General features: G+C 43.0%; 1 protein-coding gene across 2 annotated transcripts in view; it reads left to right on the forward strand.

The window, feature by feature from the left end:
* The window catches only part of disp1 (dispatched homolog 1 (Drosophila)), a 100,584-nt gene extending 78,471 nt beyond the window's left edge, over positions 1-22,113 (forward strand). For both annotated transcript variants that reach the window (XM_030722275.1, XM_030722276.1), the window contains 8 exons: positions 11,021-11,050; positions 11,437-11,560; positions 12,510-12,637; positions 16,859-16,953; positions 17,246-17,343; positions 17,489-19,078; positions 19,448-19,711; positions 19,804-22,113. In XM_030722275.1, the coding sequence (XP_030578135.1) occupies positions 11,021-11,050; positions 11,437-11,560; positions 12,510-12,637; positions 16,859-16,953; positions 17,246-17,343; positions 17,489-19,078; positions 19,448-19,711; positions 19,804-21,621 (4,147 nt within the window). In that variant the 3' untranslated portion in view covers positions 21,622-22,113. The remainder of the gene's footprint in view (positions 1-11,020; positions 11,051-11,436; positions 11,561-12,509; positions 12,638-16,858; positions 16,954-17,245; positions 17,344-17,488; positions 19,079-19,447; positions 19,712-19,803) is intronic.

Raw genomic sequence — 22,113 nt, forward strand, 5'->3', positions numbered from 1 at the left:
TGCGCTATCATCTGTCTTTAGCAGGGTCGAGGCAGAAGGCTTCATTGTTGTGGCTGCAGTAGCTTTATGGATAAAATCAGCACCGGTTTTATTTTTGAAAAAGTTTACTTGTGCAACCAATCCTCCACATCCAAATGAACCTGCTTCACCAAATGCAAATCAGTTTTAAGTTCAGTGGCAGTCTGGCCACTGGAACTGCTGCTTCTCTAAATGCTGATCAGATGTGAAGACCCAAAAGGCATACAATAAATGAAAGACAAAGAAAACCCCACCCATAAATAAATGGGCAATTCAAAGATGCATACACTGCTGAAAAAAATTAAGGAAACACTTTTTAATCAGTTTTAACATCAAGTCAATTAAACTTCTGGAATATTGATCTGGTCAATTAAGTAGCAGAAGGGGGTTGTTAGTTTCAGCTGCTTTGGTGTTAATGAAATTAACAACAGGGGCAACAAGAGTCTCCCCAAGAGCACAGAGGAGATTCCAGGAGATGGGCAGCTACTCTAGGAGCGCTGGACAGGGTCATAAAAGGTCCTTAACCCATCAGCAGGACCAGTATGTGCACCTTTGTGAAAGGAGGAACAGGATGACCTACAAAATGACCTCCAGCAGCTACTGGTGTGAATATCTCTGACCAAACAATCAGAAACAGACTTCATGAGGGTGGCCCGAGCGCCAGATGACCTCTAGTGGGCCCTGTGCTCCCTGCCCAGCACTGTGGAGCCTGATTGGCATTTGCCATAGAATACCAGAATTGACAGGTCCATCACTGGTGCTGTGAGCAGGTTGCTCCTGGTGGGCGACAGTGCCCGGCCTCATGTGGTGAGAATATGCAGGCAGTTCCTGGAGGATTAAGGAATTGATACCACTGACTGGCCCCCATGCTTGACTGACCCAAATCCAATAGAACACCTCTGGGACATTGTGTTTTGGTCCATCTGATGCAGCCAGGTTGAGCAGTATACATCTACATTGCCTTTTTTTTTTTTTTTTTTTTTTTTTTTTAAAGATCAGTTTTGAGCTTTCTCTCCTTTTCACTAGTGATGCAGCTAATGTTCATTTTTTCCTTTATCAGTTAATAAGTACGAGCAGCAGTTTAATATTGTATATAGCTATACAACTTTATATTTGTCGCTTTTTAAATGAAATATCTCTCTAGCTGTCTGTTCTTATCTAATCTATTGATTGTGTGTATGTATGGATAATACATACCAGATCTGTGCATTTAGACTATTAGGTGTGTGTGTGTGTGTCTGTGTTTTTCATATTAAAGTTTGTTTGAAACTACCAGAACCAGGCAACACCCATCTGGAGATAAACAGGCTGTTTCTTATGAACTGCCTGGTTTTTGCTTCTATTTCCTCTCCTGCACTTTTTGAACTTTTGCTTGGAATTTTCCAGACTCCCCCACCCCACCGCAACACTCTCCCTTCCTAATGTGAATACACACAAACACATATACAGTGTCTCTCTGTGAGGGATTTAAAATCAACAGATTATGACTCCAGCAGCATCATTTGGCCCCGTGGGATCAACTGTTAATAGGTTTCCAAAAATGATCCTTGATCTGTGTCAAATGTAACTGGAGCATGCGTTTGCTACCTCAGATGTTTCTGTATCTCCAACAGACGTCACAGGAATGCTCCACAACCAATAAGAAAAAAATCCTACCAGACAAAGGTTAGGAAATGATAAAGTGAGACGAGTGATTGATAGAGACAGAGAATGCTTGAGATGAGGCACTCAAACAAACGGCGACCCTGGAGATATCGTGTCCTCAGACGGCCCAGAGTCAGACACAAAGGGATGGCGACAGAAGCACAGGGGAAGCTAGATTGATGGTGCAGTGCAATGAAGTAATAATGGAATCAGGAAAGCGGTGCAGAGTGAAAAATTAACCTTCCGCAAAAAAAAATCTCGACATCGCCCTTTTCTTTCACTACCTTGTCTGCTAATGAATGAGATCAAAGAAGGTCAAAGTGAAGCTACAGGCAGTGTCTGAGGCAACACAAGATCATATCTCAGTTGGCGGTTGAGGAATCTGTGTAGGCAAAATTTAACACCAGGGCAGTTCATATGTGTTATTAAAGTGGTCCATTTACTCTAATTTCCAGCCTTAATTAGCTTACTTATACTGAGGCATGGTGCTCATCTTTCTCCTCCTCCTTTCACTTTATTTTAGGCCTACTTTGTTCTCATTGGGTGCCTCTGACTGATCCGAAAGTAGAAAAAAAACTGTTATAAATTGAGTCTTTGGAGCAGTTTTTGTCTCCCATAGAATTACTTTTAGATGCAATGACCTCATTATTTTACATTTTGGCACTTTAAAAAGTGTATATGTGACAGAAAATTAGGAAAACCAAAACGGGTCCCTTTAACATTTTGTCTCTAATTAATTAATGTAATATACTTATATAATATACTTTAAAACCAGTATAGTGGCAGTAACTTTAAACAGATGATGGTTTTTGCTGCTGTGGTGGAAATTGAATAAAAGTGGTTACAGGCTTCATTGAAGTGCGTATTTCTAATTTATGCATTAGAAACCAGCTGTGCTGCCACGCATTGATGCGGAGGTCAGATTTGTGTCTTCACATCTGCAGCCAGTAGTATAATCAGTCTCTGAATTGTGCTGCCTTTGCCTAGACCTGTACCCCTGCCTTTTATTTCCTGTCGAAGTTCTTAAAGCAGCCTTTCTATTAAATGATCGCTCCTTAATGACTCATGTTTGCTTTGAAAGGGGAATTCACTGTGGAGGAGAGGCTCCTGAATAAAACGAGCTTTGTTTTTGCAGAGGGGGTTGGTTTTGTTTGAAATGCGTAGTTTGTCTAACTCCTTGCTTTTGTTGCACAGTGATCATGTTTTGATAAAGATCTGTGATCATTGTCATTTCTGGTGCGTTGGCACTTTTTTCTTTTCGTTTTCTTTTAGTAAGCAATACTCAACAGATGCCTGTGGTAGGAAGCTGGAGGATCCAGCAGCAGGTGGAAAGCGTTGGTTCCACCTCTGGAGGTCTCACTGACCACATAGACCCTCTGAGCCGCAGTCAGCTGTGCTGTGTAAGGTTGGCAGGTCGGGAAGGATTTGAGGATTCAGATTTTCTGGCTCATTCTTGAAGATTCCTGCCCTCCAGCTATTGAAAAGTTTTGCTTTTAAATAAAAAGCATACTAATGACACAAATGGCTATAACTTTGGCTTTTCCTGATGTAAGAACTGCTTAAAAATGATCTTGTGTAGATCTTCTTATATCATGACAACAGCCAGGCCTGTAATCATTTCTGGGTGTGAGCTTAAAGCGATAAAGGTGAGGAGCAGCCACAATAAAGACGTCACGCTGGCTGACAGCTTGTAAGTACTGGCTACAGTTCTCAAATCCCGCATGTATGCTTGGAATTTGTGAGCGCCCGTATTTCACCTCCAGGAATCCAAGGGAATGGCAGGTGCAGCCAGAAAAGGCCACGTTCACCAGTGGATGCAGTCATCCCAAAAAAATCCTATGTACACATATTCAGAGGTGTACACTGACATCTGCTTTCACTCCCCGAGATAAGAATCAATATGAGAGCAGCAACTAAACCCACCAGCTACCAGACCAAAAATTAGACACTACTTCCTGAGGAAGCTGAAGAAGGCTGGCCCGGGGACCAAAATCATAACAACATGCATCACGGTGTGGTGTGGGAGCTGTTCTGCTGCAGACAGGAAGGCTCTGCAGAGGCTGGGCAAGTCTGCAGAAAAGATCACGTCACAACTGTTGAGGACATTTGTGTCAGCAGATGCAAGAGCAGGGTTGCCGAGATGATTGGGGACCACACCCACCCCACCGACGGACTCTTCTCCCCACTCCCCTCAGGTCATTGATGACGCACCATCAGTCAGGTCAACCAGGTTGTCAAACAGCTGTTAGAGGGGCAGAGTTTATGAGTCTAAGGTCAGTTCACTGACAACATTCATGTGCAATAAAACCAGAGCCATATAACAATATGATGTGCAATAACAATGTGAACCGCTCAGGTTCCAGAACAGAATTTTCTTTATCTTTTCATAGTTATTTATTCTATTCTGTTTTTGTAAATGATTCTGTTCTCGTTTGTAAATGCATAACTGTAGATGGCTTTCTTTTTTTGCCTCTTGCACTGGAGAGACCTGAGAAACAGAATTTTTGTTCATATCATGTTTTTAATGAGAAGAATGACACTTAAGCTTTTTGAATCCTGTAAAAACGGCAAAATGAAAAGTTATGCAGAGGTCTCGCTCATGTAAAATTCAGAAATGCTAGCAATGAAAACAAACTGCTCCACAGAGGGTGTTATGATATACCTGGATTGAGTTAAAAAGTCTGCCGCTAACGGCATTTGCTCACTGCTGAGGCTGTTACATCGTTGTATGAAGCAGTCTTGAGGACTTAATGCTTGCCTTCCCCTGCTGCTGCTTCTTGGCTCCTCTCTGCTCTCTGAGCGCTCCGAGCCAGCGTTAGCTGTTCGATGGGTTTGCAGTTTGATTTATTGCACCAAGAAAACAGTTTGTGGTTGACTTCATCTGCTACAGCCTTGTAATATCAGCCATCCGTTTTCTTCTGCTTATCAAATTCCGGGGAAGGGGGCTGGAGCTGGAGCCTTTCCCAGCTGTTGCAGGTTGAAAGACGGGGTACACTCTGGACAGGTCGCCAGTCTGTCACAGGGACAGAGAGACAGGCTCACCTTCACAGCTAACCCTCACCTATGGCCACCAAGTAACCTAACCCCATGCAAGTCTTTGGAGTGTGGGAGGAAGTTGGAGAACCTAGAGAGAACCCACACAGGGAGAACATGCAAACACACAGAAAGGCCCCAGCCGACCACCAGTATTAACCACTGCACAAACCACATAATATATATATGTTTTGTAACAACTCGTACAGTCCACAATTTGCATTCAAAATATTAAAAGATTGGGCACTGCTACAGTTCACCTGGTTGAGCAGGTGATGCTTTTGCTGAAGACTAATGCAGGCGCCATTTCTTGCATTTCGTTCCACCTCAAAAAGAATAAATATTATATTCTAAAGCCAAAATCATGATGCTAACATCGTGGTTCCACCTTGATGCCTGCATAGCTGTTTAATAGTGTAAGTGTGGTGAAATCTGTCACTTTTGCATATTGGTAAGGTAACAAATGAACAGTAAATATATCCTGTCAGTTTCTTTTGTTTATTATCCAACAGTATCATCTTCAAACTAAATCAGCCTTGTTGAATGTTGTCGGTTCATATCGTCAAATAGGATTACATTTACCAGTGTCAGTGGTCGATATTCACCTTTTGTTTCACATCAGTTTTCCCTGGATAAGAATTCAAAGACTTTGTGTTTGTCTAATGAACATCGTACTCTATTAAAGCAGGAATTAATAACTTAAGATTAAAATGCTCTTTTTTTGCATTTATTTACTTTTTTAAATAATTCATTTCCTCAGAATTCCCAGGGTAATTATTTTTACAGTCTGATATAATGGTATCATAGTGGTATCTGTGATAATACTGGTAGAAATGCCACGTGTTTACGCTCCCCGGGATATTCTGGGAACAAGAGCTGCATGTTAGCATCCGTTGATGGTGAGTAACTAAAAAGGAGATGCTTCAACAACCTCCAACAAAGCACAGCATTTTTAAGTTACTTTAGTAATGCTGCTGCTGACACCTTATTTCAGTAGATTCACACTTCCAATGAGTAAGCATGTCATCAGTGAAAGTAGCTCATTGGAAAAGGATGGATAGTGCCCTTCATTTAGTTACACTTATAAACCCTGCAAGCATCAGTAAAATGTTCAGTATTATGTTTCCTCTCTATATCATCAGAAATATCGTTAACTGTCTTGAAATATCACAATATAATTTTGAGGCTATATCGCCCACTCCTATTGGCCAATCTATCTTTTTGTTGTTGTTGTTTCAGAGACTCAAAACATAATCAGATTTCCTTAATATTTGTTATGCGTAAATGTATATTTACTCGTTCATGCTTGGATCAGCTTGTTGCTCTAAATGTGTGTTGCCAACAGGGAATAAATTGCAGAGTGCCCTCTGGTGGACAAACTGTGGCGTCAACGTGGTTGAAGGGTGTCTCTCCCGCCTCTTCTTTTTTCATTTTCATTTTCAAATGCTGATAAATGTGCCCACCTGGTTCAGATTGCCCTTGTATCAGCCATGTTTTATTTTTAATCATTCCACAGATATCACATTATTATGAATTATTAATATGAATTCTTTTGGGCACAATATCATGACTGCTCTAATGCACACATTCAGGTAATCATATCCATAATAGCACTCATACAGTGGTTGCTGCACTTTTTCCTGGGAACATGTCTGGTTGTGTTTCCTCCATGTGATAATGAGAGGAGGGTGTCCCAACTGACCTCTGTTTAAACTTTGGTTAAACAGCCCAGGCCCGTTTCAGTGTTTATTGAAAGCTTGTTAGAAACATGATGCCCTATGAATCACTGTGTGCCACTGCTGGGGCTAACTGACCCCCCCCCCCCCCTTTCATCTATCTATAATCTATATTCAGCTTTTAAGTGTATTGACAAAGAAGTGAAAGCAGTGTGTCCACTTTATTGCACACAGTTAGCTGCTCTTGATTGGTGTTTCTTTGATGCATGTGAGTAATAGCTTTAAAAGTGTTTACAGTCTTAGATTTTATTATCTGTTTACAGCAACACTGCTGGGCTAATTTCCACACTCATTCATTTTCAAGCCTTTTGGTCAGACACAAAAAGCTTTCTAAATGCCTCTGCCTGGTCTTTGCTTGCATTATTTATTTAGAGTTATTTATTGAACAGTTTCTCTGTCACAAAATCATTATTCCTTACACCCTTTGGGCCTTGTATCTTATTTACAGCTGTGCTGCTGTAATCCAACCACACATATAGGCTCCCTTTGGGGATTGCCGATACCTCTCACAGTATTCTTCTTTAGCTCGGGCTCACTTATCAGGCACACTGTGGTATTTTCTGCCTAACTAGTTTCATGATGTCATTTGAAAGGGACTGCTGGTAGCCTGGGCCTATTTCACGGCTAGGTCGAGCCTCTAATTGAGTGCAGCGTTCCGGTGAGGCACTAATCAGGGCAAGGCGGGCCCAGCAGCCTGATGGTTGACACTAATTGCTCTTGCTCCGACTTGAAGGCCTTGTTTGTGAAATATTTAGCTGCCCGTCTGTTGACAGTTAACTCCCTCCTCTGGCTCTGAACTCTGAACCCCTCCCGCACACATACACTCAGTTATTTATTTTAGAAAAGATGTCCACCTTAATATTTAGTCACTTCTTAACCATTTGTAAAATTCAGGAGGTTTTAGAACACTTAATACAAGTTTCAACTTGTTTCACACAGACCTGAAAGGCCCTTAGAGCTTAAAGCCAGCAATTGCTTCACATCTGTTACAGTGCGCTCTGAGACCTCCATTTTGGATCAAACCCAAAAGGTTTCACCACACTCCTCTCGCGATCGTCTACTTCCGTCTGGGACGAGCCAGAGCCAAAGCCGTGGTCTGTAGAAAGCAGACCCTCAGTCCCCAGCTGCTTCTCTGTTTCTCCCTTCTGTCAGCACTGTGCCGAGTGAGCGGCTGGCGGTCTGTGTTTACCTTATTAATTAGCCCAGTGATCCAGAAACACTCTCCCTCTGGTAAATAGAATAACAGTGAAAGGTTACACGGGGCCGGAGGAGGGAGAAAAGGAACATAAGAGAGCAGGCAGAAGCTAAGCTAAGCAAAGGAACAAAGGGAAGAGACTGGACGCAAGCAGACAGTCTGCAATGTGAGTTTGGTTTAGAGGATTCATGAATCGAAGTGATCAGAGAGTCAAGGAGGAAAACTGGACATGGCAGGTTGCAGAATTTAGAGCCTCTGTAATCATCAGTCAGCACCAGCTCTGTGTTTCTAACCACCACCTTCCCTGCTGGCTTCCTTACTCCCTTTATTCATTTTGGTTTGCATGTGATATGATATGATATGATATGATATGATGGTAAAGTGCAATATTCTCAATTTCATTTGGTTTATTTTAGAGCTTGAAAACAGACTGAGCTAAAATAAAAGTTCTCAAGACGATATTGACCCCAGTAGCAGTTCAGTTTGAGGTTTATAAGAATGGGATAAATTATTGCCGTGAACTTACGATAGATCACAAATCCATGATCTTTGCCTTTTTTAAAAAGTCGTCAGGTATGCTGTGCGTCTTTCCAATTGGCTGAAATAAATTCATATTGGAGCGTTGCAGACTGAAATTCAAAACAGAGCTCTTAGTAGACAAATAGATATGCCTGACAGCACTCTTATGAATCTGTTCCAAGTATTTCCAATAACTCGACTCCTCCATTTGGGGCCGTATCTCTGTCCTGAGGTCTGCAGTTCAAGGCCATACATGGAGAGCCAAGAGACGGCGCTCAGTAAAATGAATTACATTAGTGATACAGAGTTTTCCCTTGGCTACTTCAAAGAGGCCTGGGGAAACGTGGCTTTCATTAGGCACTGCTGGTTTAAATCAGGTTAAAGGTCACTTAGCAAGTTGAAGGGCAAAACTTGATCAAAATAGTGAATAATTTAATCTATAAGAGCAGGAATGTTAAAAGAGGAAAACAAATTGTAATCTGTAATTTGATCAAGTTATATTATTATAGATATTATACATATTTGGTGGCTTTAAAACAGCCAGCCTAATACGGATGCTAAAACAGCTCTGACATATCTGCATGTTGACATACTGTTTTTCCCTTTTCTACTATTGTGGGCAGTAAATCCTGTTTCAGCTTCAACATGTATGCTCGATCTGATTGGGATTTGATGGCCGTCTCAAAACTTTGGGCTCTATGTGGCACTCTTCAATCTGTTCCATAGTGCGGTAGGGACATAAATACCAGGAGCATTGTAGCACAGCGTTGCACTGTAATACTGCTTTCTCCAGAGCAATGTGAGCGATGCCCCGTCTGTGTCTGTGCATACCTGTGCTGGCAAACTGTGTTCTGAACCTGCACCACTTGACGTTTGGCGGTCACGTTTAAGTGCCCAGTGAAACTTTAAAAAAGGATTTACAGCCCATTTACAACCCTGTGGGGTAAAATTCCTCGTCAGTACGTCCTGTTCATTTGTGCTTCCCATTATGACTTTGATGGTAAAACAGGCCAAAATAAAAGCAGAGAACTTGTTTGGCCCGTGTGCCGTGTTGCTAAAAGCACTGATGTCCAGAGTGCCATCAGCCTGATTAGCTGCACAACAAGGTGACTTTAGGACTCGCTCTGTTTCTTTGTACCTTTAGAGACATAACTTTTGTACCTTTGAGAAGTAAATAAGGCCACTTAAAGATAAAGTAAAGATATGAATATGATGTACTAAAAATGTATTTACAGTCCTTAAAGCTTTTAGTTAAGGCCCCGCGTTGATCTTTCCAGAGACTTTGTCTTAAAAAGGGTCCAATCCCTCTGGCCTCTGTCTAATAAGAAGTCTGTCCGCTTATTAATGTAGTCACAGATGCTGCAGTCCTGAGACCCTTCTGCACTCATCATTATTAAAATATATATCAAAGATTATTCCTTCATTTTGCGTCAAGGTGCAGTGAGTAACTATATAAAACAAGAGCACCTGGCTTTTAAACTGGCTCTTTATTGTGTCTATGGATAATCTCAGCCTTATTAAATATCATCCCCATCAGTATCGGCCCAGGTAAGCCCTCTTATCGAACACTGATATCTGCCAGTGTCGGCCGTATTGAGTATCGGCTGATGCCAGCAAGTAACTGTGTCAGTTGCCATATTTACTTATGTCAGGTTTTTTTTATTTGGTCGGGTAAACGTTCAGCCCGGGTGCTGAAATGCAGACATTTTATTCTGTTCTATAGTTTTTATTCCTGATCTTATGCTGTGGAATAAACTTTCATTAAACAGGAAAAAAAAAAGTCTGCATTGACTTATTTTAAACATTGCCATCAGTGCAGAATTTCACAATCTGTGCATCCTTGGCTTTCGCTAAATCTCACCAAGTTCAGTTTAGTTGTTGGAAGCCAAGTTTGGGCGTTCCATGTCAAGCTGTCCTTTTCCACCCTCTGTATTTTCTCCACATAGACATGTGTCTCTCTCCCTTGAACCCCTTTAGCCTTGATCATTAATCTCCTGTAGCCCCACTGTGATCAGGTGGCCGTATCTGATTCTCCTGCTTCCTCTTGTCGCTCCTCTTCCCTTCCACCTGGCACGTCTGCCGCTTCGCCGGCATACCGGACGCTCCCCCCACTGCTCCCAGGAGGAGTTGACGAGAATTCCAGATAGATCCTAAAGCAGCTGAAGGCCTCGTATGTGTCTGTGGGTGTATTTGGGTCAGCCACCAACAGGAAGCCTGATTTCAGAATGTGATAACATGTCTTTGTGTGCAAGCGTACGTGTAAAGTTGTAATCTGAGACTTAGCACGGTGTCTAGGAAGGCCTGGTGTGCATTAGAGCTCTTTATTTATCGAACAGGTTTATAGTGCGCTCTGCTTCGTGTAAGTTTATATGAAGTTTTAAAAATGCTGTTTAACAGTTATCAGGAACATTTGAGGCTTTATTTGGATTCAAGCTGATATCCTTTATGGATTTGTTTCAGGATCAGACAGAAATCCTCCAGGATCAGTTTGAGCCCAGCAGGAATTTTCAAGCCGGCGTCGGCCTGTAGTTTAGGCATTGATACCTCGCTTAAGTCCTTAGATGTCTGCGTGTGGCTCATGTAAATTAGAAACACAAGCCCTGTAAGCTTGTCTATCACACCAGAGGGAAGGTTGACAAAGGAGCCAGAGTATCAGAGACGTTCACTGGAAAGTGGTTTTGACAGCCATGTCGGTTTTACTGTCTTCAGTGGTCCAGTATCCAAGGTGTGTGCTCCCGCTGGAAAATGAAAAGCAGCAGATGATGAAGAAAAGATGGCCACTTTTTCTCAAGTCTCCTCAAATCTGTTTTTGATTGGCTGTTGCTTTGACTTCAAAATATAAACCTGATTCATCTCCCTCTTTTTGATTTTTCAGCCCTGCGAGGCCTTTTCGATTTCCCAAAAGGTAAGACCTGCCAAAAATGCTCTCTGTTCTGGATTGTAAACTCCTCCTACCTTTTTTTTCTGTCATCCATCCATCCATCCTTGCTCTAGTGGAGCCATCATTCCTCAGCAGTGAGTCACGAGTTATTGATGGGAGCTGTGTATGTGTTTCTGTACATATCTTCTGATAACCAGCAACTTAGATCCCCTCAGTTTGTTCATTATTCTGCAGTACAATCTGACTCTTGAAGAAAAAGCATATTTTCCTTTTTTTATTCTGAGTGTCTAAATTAATGGAGGATTTGATCTTTTTCACTCTATATATAATCAGAGGCACGTGTTGTTTGAAATGAACTGTCACAGGCCGTCTTCTCATCAGTGTACTTAAAGTCTGTCTCTTTTTCACAGCTATGCTGAGCTAATAGCTGATTGGCCAGTGGTGGTGCTGGGCGTATGCACAGTGCTTATTGTGATCTGTGCCCTGGTGGGCATACTGGTGCCTGACCTGCCGGATTTCTCTGACCCGCTGCTGGTGAGTACACAACCATGATGGTCTCTCTTGTAGATAATAGTAACAATCCTCTTTCCAGACCTGGAGTATTGAGTTCATATATAGGGATGCACTCATTGGGCCAGTACAGGCTTAGTAAGTTATGTCAGGGCCTGTTCTGTTATAGCATGTATTACCAGCAATGTATAAGTTGCTAGCAGGAGCAACACTAAATATTGATATCAGTCTTAAAAGTTCAGTATTGGTTTTCTCTGTTAGCCGTAAACAGTGGTCAATGAGTTGGCACACCTAAAAAGTTCCATCAATGACTCTTTCCCTGTCAGCTTCTCTCTCATTATTTTATTCAGTTCAGTTTTATTTATAAAGCTCCAAATCACAACTTAAATATCCTAGGAACCACAAGTAAGCCAGCAGTCTGAGAGTGAAGTGCTCTATTGGGGTGTTAAGGGACTATGAGGGGGCTGATTATTCAAGACCTTGTGAGAAATTCAATTTTTGATTTAACAGGGAGCCAATGACGAGAAGCCAATATGGGAGAAATATACTCTGGGTAACATAAAAAGTTATCGTGGGAGTAGGTGCTTCCTCAATAATGAGAGGAGAAGCTAGGGTGATCAAAAATAACGTATTGCTCTGAATTATTTTACTAATACATTGTATGCATTTCATTTTCAACATTTTATTTTCCAGAAATATGAAAGGAATGTGTCAGTGAAAGCAGATGTTGTATTACACATAAATTATTCCCAGTCTCTTCCTCACAGTGAACTCTGGTACTGCCCAAAGAAACTGAGCAGGACAATATAAAAAATAGGTTTCAGTAAGCATCCGAATTTTCACACAGCTTGACAGATACTGATGACTAAAATGATCGGTTTGCCATGTTAATAATAAATAATAAAACATGTTAATCTACGTGAGCATCATGAAGTCAGTAAATTGCTTATGTTTTATCTTTTTTTCCTAAAAGGGTTTTGAGCCACGGGGAACTGCCATTGGCCAGCGACTAGTCACATGGAACAATATGGTGAAGAACACAGGCTACAAAGCCACACTGGCCAACTATCCCTTCAAATATGCAGATGAGCAGGCCAAAAAGTGAGTCCACACACATCTTTTATGCTATCCAGAAATGCTGGAGTGCTTTCTGAAGTTCTGTGTGGCAACAAATCTCTGTCACTGTTTATCGCCAAGATTTTAGAAAAGGACGTTGCTAATAAGCCGCTTACAGCTCTTCTGGACAAATACAGTTTTCTGGCTTTCGCAGAGCTCTTTCTGCTGAAACAACGCTTCTTAGAGCTTCCAGTGACATTTTGATACAGAGTGATGCAGGAGAATGTTCTGATTTGTTGATGTTGGATCTGACCTCTGCCTGACACCGTGGACCACCACACTTTGCTTGATGGGCTGAAACTCGGTGGGTGTATCGGGGTCTGCTTTGGAATAGTTCTCCTTTGGTGTTTGGGACCTTTGTTGGATCTGCTTCAGGAGAATTTTCTTCAGCACATTTTGAGCTCTTTTAAGGACCTCTTATCACTGCTATGCAGACGACATTCAGTTATATATCTCTTTAAAGCCCCAAGATGTTTTTAAGCTACAGGTCTTCCATAGTTGCTTAGACTCTATTAAAATTTGCTGACATTTTTCTTCAAATTAATGAAGAGAAAAAATTAATTTTATTTGTGCCCCTGTAAGATTTGTGCCCAAGTTAATTTAAGCTCGCCATAGTTACTAAATCTTCTATCAGAAACTTTGGGGTAACTTTTGACTCAGCTGTCACTCTGGATGATCATGTTTAATCTCTGGTTTGCTTTTGCTTTCATCACTTGAGAAATTTTGCCAAGGGGAGTTCTATTGTATCGCACTCTGAATTAGAAATTGTTGTTCATGCATTTATTTCATCACATCTGGATTATTGTAATTTCTTATTTACTTGTCTCAACAAAACCTCCTTGGAACATCTGCAAGTAGTTCAGAATGCAATTGCAAGGCTTTTTAAACAGCCGAGACTCCAGTGGAAACACCGCCCCTTTTTCTGGCTTCCTCCTCAGACTGTTATTGAGGTTTTTTTTAGTTGGCCTTTTATTTTCTTTTTTGCCTCAGTGGTGCAGGCTTCTCTTGCAACATTGTCACTGCTCTCTCCACTTCACCTCCAGGTAAACACGTTTCCTTCTATAGAGAAATGGGGGCGTGGCTGTATGCAGACAGTTTGCAGGTAGCGAGCCCACTCATTTAGAATGAGTCTGATTTTACTAACATACACATGGTGCGAAGAACAGAATTGGTTGTTGTGCTTGAGGGTAAGATTATTTCCATATGCACATTAGCAAGTAAGGCTCACTGACTACAAGCATTTACATCAAATTATTAAAAATAATTCTAATGTTTAGATTTATAAATGTTATTTATTAAGTAATAATCTGTCTAAATACCTTTTTGGACCTGTAAAATTGAAGGAAAAGTTAAAAAAAAATGTAACTCTTCAACTCATCCCTGTGGCTTACACTATTAGCCCATAATGGGTCAAAGGGGAACCAGGGTTCGAGGCGTGGGGGTTAGTGGTAGGGGTCAGGGTTGAAGGATACTGTTGACAGACTTGCTACAAAGTCTGAATCTCAGCCTGAAAGAAGAGAGGGCATAGCAGAGATTTGCCCATCCACAAGGTCATCCTCTGTCTCCTGTCTGCGGGAGTCTGCTCACTAATCAAGAGCAAGTCGTTGCATGCGTATGTGTCTCTATCTGTCTGATTGCTGTCACTCTGCAGCTCCTCAGAATGCTGATATCTGGTTTTTCTGCTTCTCTGTGAGAATAACAACTCAATAACAAGTCAAGAAGATTTTGCTTATTTGATGAATATCATCATATTTATGAGCATGCAGATTTGGCATGATTAAAAATCAGTGTTTTTCAGCAAGACTGACACCTTTGAATCAGATTTTTTTTTTTTTGAGGAGAAGATATTGTATCCATGTGGCTAAGATTAGAGCTTCTAAAAACCGCAGCTCCCTTCTGCTGATTAGATAATGGGTCTTCTCTCCGTCTCCCTCTGTGTCTGTGACTGCTTTTGTCTGTCTCGCTCCACGTGTCTGTCTTCAAATGCAATTTTGTGCTTTTGTTCGTACGGTGTTCCAGAAAGAGGCTCCTGCCTCTGTCAGCGAACTCCCCGTCTCACCCCCTCTGTCTGTCATTCTCTCTGACAGCCACCTGATTACCCTGGCTTCCTTTTTCTAGCTAAAGATGTGGCTCATTTAAAAAAAAGAAGAAGGGGGTGGATATAAACACAATACATACACATACTCCAAAGACCCATCTGCACGTCTCCCCCCTGGGGCCCCCTGCTCAATCAGAGCCACCATTATGATTATTATAATAATGACAGCAGTATCCCACTGTACTGTAGAAGATGATTTAGCTGATTTTTGGAGGGAACAATTACTGCCGCTTATTTCATTACTAAGCCCCAAATTTCCTCCTTTTGTTTTACGCAGGCTTGCAGCCTCAGACACAGCAGCATCCGTTCTGTTTCATGATTTATGAAATAATATCACAATTCTTTCTTCATTCTTTCTGGTTTCCAAGTTGCTGCTGACTGCTTATATTTGTAGCATATTAAAGTGCTACAATTATTATTATTGTTTTCCTCATTTTCTGTCTTTAAAACATGAGTTTTAAAGACTTTATTAGGTACCAAATGATCCATTTTTCCTCTCACTGTGCAGAAGGAACCATGCATCTACTCTGACAGAAGGTAACAGAAATGGTGTCCCCTCAGCCGAACTGTAGCTAGCTAATGTTATTATGCACTCACTGCCCACTTTATTTACACCTTGCTGGTACCAGATTGGACCCCCTTATGCCCTCAGAACTGCCTCAATTCTTTGTGGCACAGATTCAACAAAGTGTAGGAGACTTCAGAGATGACATGATATAATGACAGTTGCTGCCATGTTCAAAGAACCAGTCTGAGATGATTTAAGCTTTGTGACATGGTGTGCTGTCCTGCTGTAAGCAACTATCAGAAGATGGGTACACTGATCATTAAGGGATGGGCATGGTCAGCAATGATACTCTGGTAGACTCTGGTGTTTGAACAATGCTTACTTGGTAGGAACGAGCCCAACGTGTGCCAAAGGAAATCCCCAAAAGCGTAACTGCCAGCAGCTGCCTGAAACATTGTTACAAGGCAGCATGGATCCGTACTTTGATGTTTTGTATGTCAAATTTTGCACCTACCATCTGAAGCTTCCAGCAGAAACTGAGATTCATCTGACCAGGCGATAGAGATGTTACAGTACGAGCAGAATTACACGATTCTTGAAACCCAATTTGATACCAAAACAAAAACGATCATCCCACATACTTAACAATCTCCTTTACTAAAAAGTCATTTAAAAACATTTTTTTTAAAAAGGTTAACATTTTAAGTAAATGTCTTGTCAACTATGGCATGTTGACATAGTTAAGCTATGAAACAAAGTTAATTTCACGACGCCAGTACCGGGTGTCTCAAACAAAATGGTAAGGCGCATTTCAGGATAACGTAAGAAGGATAATATTCTGGATGTTACTGTGAATGATGTTATTAAATTCTTCAAGTCTTTTAGGTGGTTCGCTAAGCTGGAAGTGTTTCTTCTCTTGGACCAAAAAACATGATGACATCATTTGTTTGTTGCTTTTTGCAAATCAGGTACCATCCCTCTGCCCCAGAGAGACCAAAGGAGACCCTGTTGTCTTGACCATGTCTGTATGCCTAAATGCACTGAGCTGCAGCCATGTGATTGGCTGATCTAGATATTTGAGTTATCAAGTCAAACAGATATCTATAATAAAGTGGGTGTATGCTGTTATAGTGCTGGATGTTCGTATTAAACATGGCCAAAGTTTCTCATTCCTCATAGATGCAAGTATTGAATCCAAAAGGTCCGACTGCTCCGAGCACTCTGGCTTTATTTTTTTCCCCCTTTCTTTCCTACTCTTGGTGGTGAATGATGTCAGAGGGGTAATCTCGTGCAGAGCTCTGGCTGTGAGTGCAGAAACCCTACCCACCTGCTGTTCAGACCTTCTGTTTTTCAGGAGTAGCCAGTCAAAAAAAGGTTGTCTCAAAGGGATGTGTAAGGATGCTTAAACAAGAGTGGGTGATTTGATAATATAGTGATAACTTTGAACTGTGACTCCATGCAAAGCAATTCTCACGGATTACACAGAACAGTCAAAATACTTGAAAGTGAAATCAAAGTGTTTTTGTTTGAGACTCAAGTCCTATGCAGCACCTTACTTTAATGCTTAATATTTGCATATTCCTCTTTTATCATTCTCTAGTCACCAAGAACCCCGGTGGCCCGAAGACCACTTTGACAGAGACAAACGGCAGGCTGAGTGGGACTTCAGTAAAGACTTCTTCTGTGATGTTCCAGGTGAGATTCTCAAGAGAGAGCAGGAAGAATTTAGAGATTACACTAGTGCACCTCAGACCAGGTAAAACTCCGCACAACTACCACAAGATTTTTGGTTTCATATCATTAAAAATTGTCTCCACAAGGATGAGAAGACGTGGAACAATTGTGCTTTTATTATGACACACTGATGGAAATGAATGTGAAATGTCAACAGAAACAAATGGGAAATTTGTCTGTCAGATGGTCAGACCATTTTTGTCTTAGAAATATGGTTTCCTACTTAAGTAATAAAATGCTTTCCTTTATGCAGGTGACAGTTATTCTAGACTGGTGTTCTCATCAGCTGAAGGGAAGAACCTGTGGAGTATCCAGGCCATTAAATCCATGTGCAATCTGGACAATGCAAGAGTATGTATAAGAGCACCGGAGTCCTCTCTCATGGTCAAGACTGATAATGATGGAGTTGCTGGCATCAGTAAAGTTATTTAAATCTGTTTTTGTTGTATTTTTTGTTTTTCCTGTTTGTGTATTTATTTATTCTTTCTGTCCTCAGGTGCGTTCCCACCGTGACTACTGGAATCTTTGTCAGCGCACCAATGCTGCCGCCTGCTGTCCCAGCTGGACCCTTGGTAACTACATTGCCGTCCTTAACAACAAGTCATCCTGCCAGAAGATAACGGAACGCGACGTATCGCACACACTCAAGAGCCTACGCTCGTGTGCCAAGTACTACCATAACGGCACACTGGGACCCGACTGCTGGGACATGGCCCTGCGGCGGAAAGACCAGCTGAAGTGCGCCAGTGTGCCCCGCAAGTGCACAAAGTACAATGCCATCTACCAGATCCTTCACTTTCTGGTAGACAAAGACTTCCTCAGTCCCAAGAGCCTGGAGTATCCTCCACCTGTACTCAAGTACAGCATGCTCTTCTCTCCTACAGAGAAAGGCGAGTCTATGATGAACATTTATCTGGACAATTTTGAGAACTGGAACGCTTCAGATGGCATCACCACAGTCACAGGGATCGAGTTTGGCATTAAACACGACCTCTTTCAGGACTACCTCCTCACAGACACAGTGTATCCTGCCATAGCCATAGTGATCGTCCTGCTGGTCATGTGTGTGTACACACGGTCGATTTTCATCACACTCATGACAATAATAGCCATCATCAGCTCACTGATTGTATCCTACTTTCTCTACCGAATGGTTTTCAACTTTGAGTTCTTCCCCTTCATGAACCTCACGGCCCTCATCATCCTGGTAGGCATTGGTGCGGACGACGCCTTTGTGCTTTGTGACGTGTGGAACTACACGAAGTTTGATAAGCCGCATGCTGAGTTGGCAGAGACAGTCAGTGTGACCCTTCAACACGCTGCCCTCTCTATGTTTGTCACCAGCTTCACTACTGCTGCAGCTTTTTATGCCAACTATGTCAGTAACATCACTGCCATTCGTTGCTTTGGAGTCTACGCTGGCACTGCCATATTGGTCAACTATATTTTAATGGTGACGTGGCTGCCCGCTGTGGTAGTGCTTCATGAACGCTACCTGCCGAACATGTTCGTCTGCTCCAAGCCTCAGCACCAGCAAAGAAGTTGCTGCACACAGATGCTCTGGGCTGGCCTTTGCCAAAAGGCTAACAAATGCCTCTTCACATTTTCTGAGGCGTCTAGGATCTTCTTTGAGAAGGTGCTGCCCTGCATCGTCATCAAGCTGCGCTACCTCTGGCTGTTCTGGTTCCTTGCCTTGACAGTCGGTGGGGCTTATGTGGTTTGTGTAAACCCAAAGATGAAGCTCCCCTCCCTGGAGCTGGCAGAGTTCCAGGTGTTCAGATCCTCTCACCCTTTTGAGCGCTATGATGCGGAGTACAAAAAGCTTTTCATGTTTGAGCGAGTCCATCATGGTGAGGACCTCCACATGCCCATTACTGTTATTTGGGGGGTGACCCCGCTGGATAAGGGAGACCCCCTGAACCCCAAAAACAAGGGAAAACTGATGCTGGATAGCAGTTTCAACATTGCCAGTCCAGCATCTCAGCTGTGGATTCTCAACTTCTGCCAGAAACTGAGAAACCAGAGCTTCGTCTTTCAGTCAGAGGAGCAGGACTTCACCAGCTGCTTTATTGAGACATTCAAACAGGTCAGTACTGCATGTCTACTAGTAATATACAAGGCAAACGCTAACCTAAAGGCGCTCTTAGCAATTAAAAATAAATGTCATTAAACCCTAACTGACTTGTTGCTCCATGTAGTAGCCACCTGGCTCTTTGCTTGCTAATGTTGTCACTGATAAAACGGTCCCTGAACCCACATGTTGCTGTCCATTTCTAAGCTAGCATTATGACTGTTTATGCTGAGCACGACGAGGAGTGTTGACACAAGGCACTCTGGCCACATTCTTCAGTCCTTCATGTAGAAATCATTTCACAGGCCATAAAGCATTTAATATGTGAAAAAAGTCGTATAAGCAACCTGACAGAACCATCTTTGCCTCTTCTGATTTTAACAGTGGATGGAGAACCAGGACTGCGAGGAGGCCTCTGTCTACCCCTGCTGCAGTCAGTCCACCTTCCCATACAAACAGGATGTCTTTGAGTTGTGCATCAAGAGAGCCATCATGGAGCTAGATCGGAGTACTAACTATCACCTTGACAGCAAGACCCCCGGACCGCGATTTGACATCAACGACACCATCAGAGCCATAGTTCTAGAGTTCCAGAGCACCTACCTCTTCACGCTGGCCTATGAGAAGATGTATCAGTTCTACCGTGAGGTATGCACAGCTCCATTATTACCTGGATACAATATCTTCTGTGGTCAAACTAATTTTGTTTTTATAATGATATCAATGTTATTCTGTTTTAGGTGGATGCCTGGATCACGGAGGAGCTTCGCTATGCCCCAGCAGGCCTCAGCCACGGCTGGTTCATCAGCAACCTGGAGTTCTACGACCTCCAGGACAGTCTGTCAGATGGAACGCTGGTTGCTATGGCGTTGTCAGTCGCCGTGGCTTTCAGTGTCATGCTCCTGACCACCTGGAATTTCATCATCAGCTTGTATGCCATCCTGTCGATCGCAGGGACCATATTTGTCACAGTTGGCTCTCTGGTGCTTCTGGGCTGGGAGCTCAATGTCTTGGAGTCTGTTACCATTTCAGTGGCGGTTGGACTGTCAGTGGACTTTGCTGTCCACTACGGCGTGGCCTACCGACTTGCTCCAGAGCCCGACCGTGAGGGCAAGGTGATATTTTCCCTCAGTCGGATGGGCTCTGCTATTGCAATGGCAGCACTAACCACCTTTGTTGCCGGCGCAATGATGATGCCCTCAACTGTACTGGCCTACACTCAGCTGGGCACGTTCATGATGTTGATCATGTGCATCAGCTGGGCCTTTGCCACCTTCTTCTTTCAGTGCATGTGCCGCTGCCTGGGGCCCCAGGGCACCTGTGGCCAGATACCGCTGCCCAAAAAGCTGCAGTGTCAGACCTTCACTGAGACCATGTCTAGCAGCCCCTCATCCCAGGGGAAGAGTTCTGGTCTGGGGAAATACCAGCTGGACAGCAGGGGTGGGGAGGTGGAGCATTATGAGCTGGAGCCTTTAGCATCCAGTCAGAAAGCTGAAGATAAACCGCGTGAAGAGCGTGATTCGAGTACTCAGCTTTATAACGGAATCTCTCCTTACCACCACTCTGCTCCTTTTTCACACATTCATTACACGAGCGCTGACACCAGCAGAAACGGACCAGAGAACGGGCTTGTAGCCACACTGGGCACACCTTCCAGGTGCCAGTACTCCCAGAACACTAACTGCACATGTGGGGATCCTCCTCGTCTGCTTCAGCAGTGGAACCGTCATTCCTGTGCGCAGCCTCCACAGGATTCTCTCTCCTGCTCTCCCGCCCCTCAGCTTTTCCCCCTCTCAGGAAACCCCCTGAACAAACAAAACACAACCCTCTTACCTACAAACCTGGACCCGACCTACACACACATGGAGTGCTGTATGCACTACATCCACTGTCCGCTCACCCATTTCCACCACTGCTCGCAGGGAAGAGTCGTGACCCCCAGGCAAGGAGCTGCCCACACCTGTCATCTCAGGAAGTACTGCATCCATACTGCAAACCTGCAGGCTGCCTCAGTTGGAGAACAGAGACCCGCGAGCCCAAACCAGGACACAGGCCCGGCTCCGGGACCAGGCTCTGGCTCTGAGACTGCAGGAGAAGTAGTAGTTCATAGACACGAAATGTCAGTTCCTGATAGTAGCCAAAATACCAGCACCACAGCCCCAATGCAGCCTCACGCCCCATGCCCCTCCCCCTCAGCAGACTTATTACACATAAGTTGTCGTGAATGGGCGAGGGACAGCAGCCATTGTTGTGATAACCACGTATCCACCACGAGAACTGAAACAGCAATGCACATGGATGCTTGTTGCAAGGTCCCTGGCAACCAGGAGCAGCTTGAAAGTCCTCCAGTCACACGGGAGGAAGGTGTCAAGATGTGTAAGCAGAACTCAAAAAGAGAGCGGGCGTCCTCTGCCTCTCCAAAGAAACTCAACTGTTTCAACAGGACGTTGAAAGTGAAGTGCAATTCAGCTTCACAGTTTAACGTGCCAAAAAGTGAAGCCAGCGTGCCTCCTGTTGCAAAAAGCACTAATAATCAGTCTTCTGAAAGCTTATGCTGACATTAAGTAAAGTCAATCCAGAACATAAACCAAAAGTCCAAGAAATATTGTGCAATCGTACAAGGTGTGGGGATGTGTGTTAACCAAGTGCCTCAGTGTGATTCATAAAGCACGGACTCACTACGTATATTCAGTTTACAGTTTTGTTTTCTACGTACCAGCCTTTCACGTGCCAGATTACATTTGTGATTGTTCCTTTTTTTTAACCTTGAAACAAACAAATAAAGTTGCGTCATCGTGGGAAATTATTGGCCTTTTTACAGGCGCCGCCAAGAAATGTTTATAAATTGAGTGTTAAATATACACGTACAGCAGCCATTTGCACCGACATGAAATCATACAGTGTCTATAGTGTATTGTGTCGTCTTGAACATGTGGCCAGCGCCACATCTTACAAGCAGCTTCGAGTTGTTGCCTATCACTTTTTGTATTTGTGGGAGTTAGTGTTAAATTCTCAGTGTACTCTTGTTGCCACATGCCTCAGATAAAAGC

This window comes from Archocentrus centrarchus, chromosome 24 (genome assembly GCF_007364275.1).
Source record: "Archocentrus centrarchus isolate MPI-CPG fArcCen1 chromosome 24, fArcCen1, whole genome shotgun sequence".
Lineage (NCBI taxonomy): Eukaryota > Metazoa > Chordata > Actinopteri > Cichliformes > Cichlidae > Archocentrus > Archocentrus centrarchus.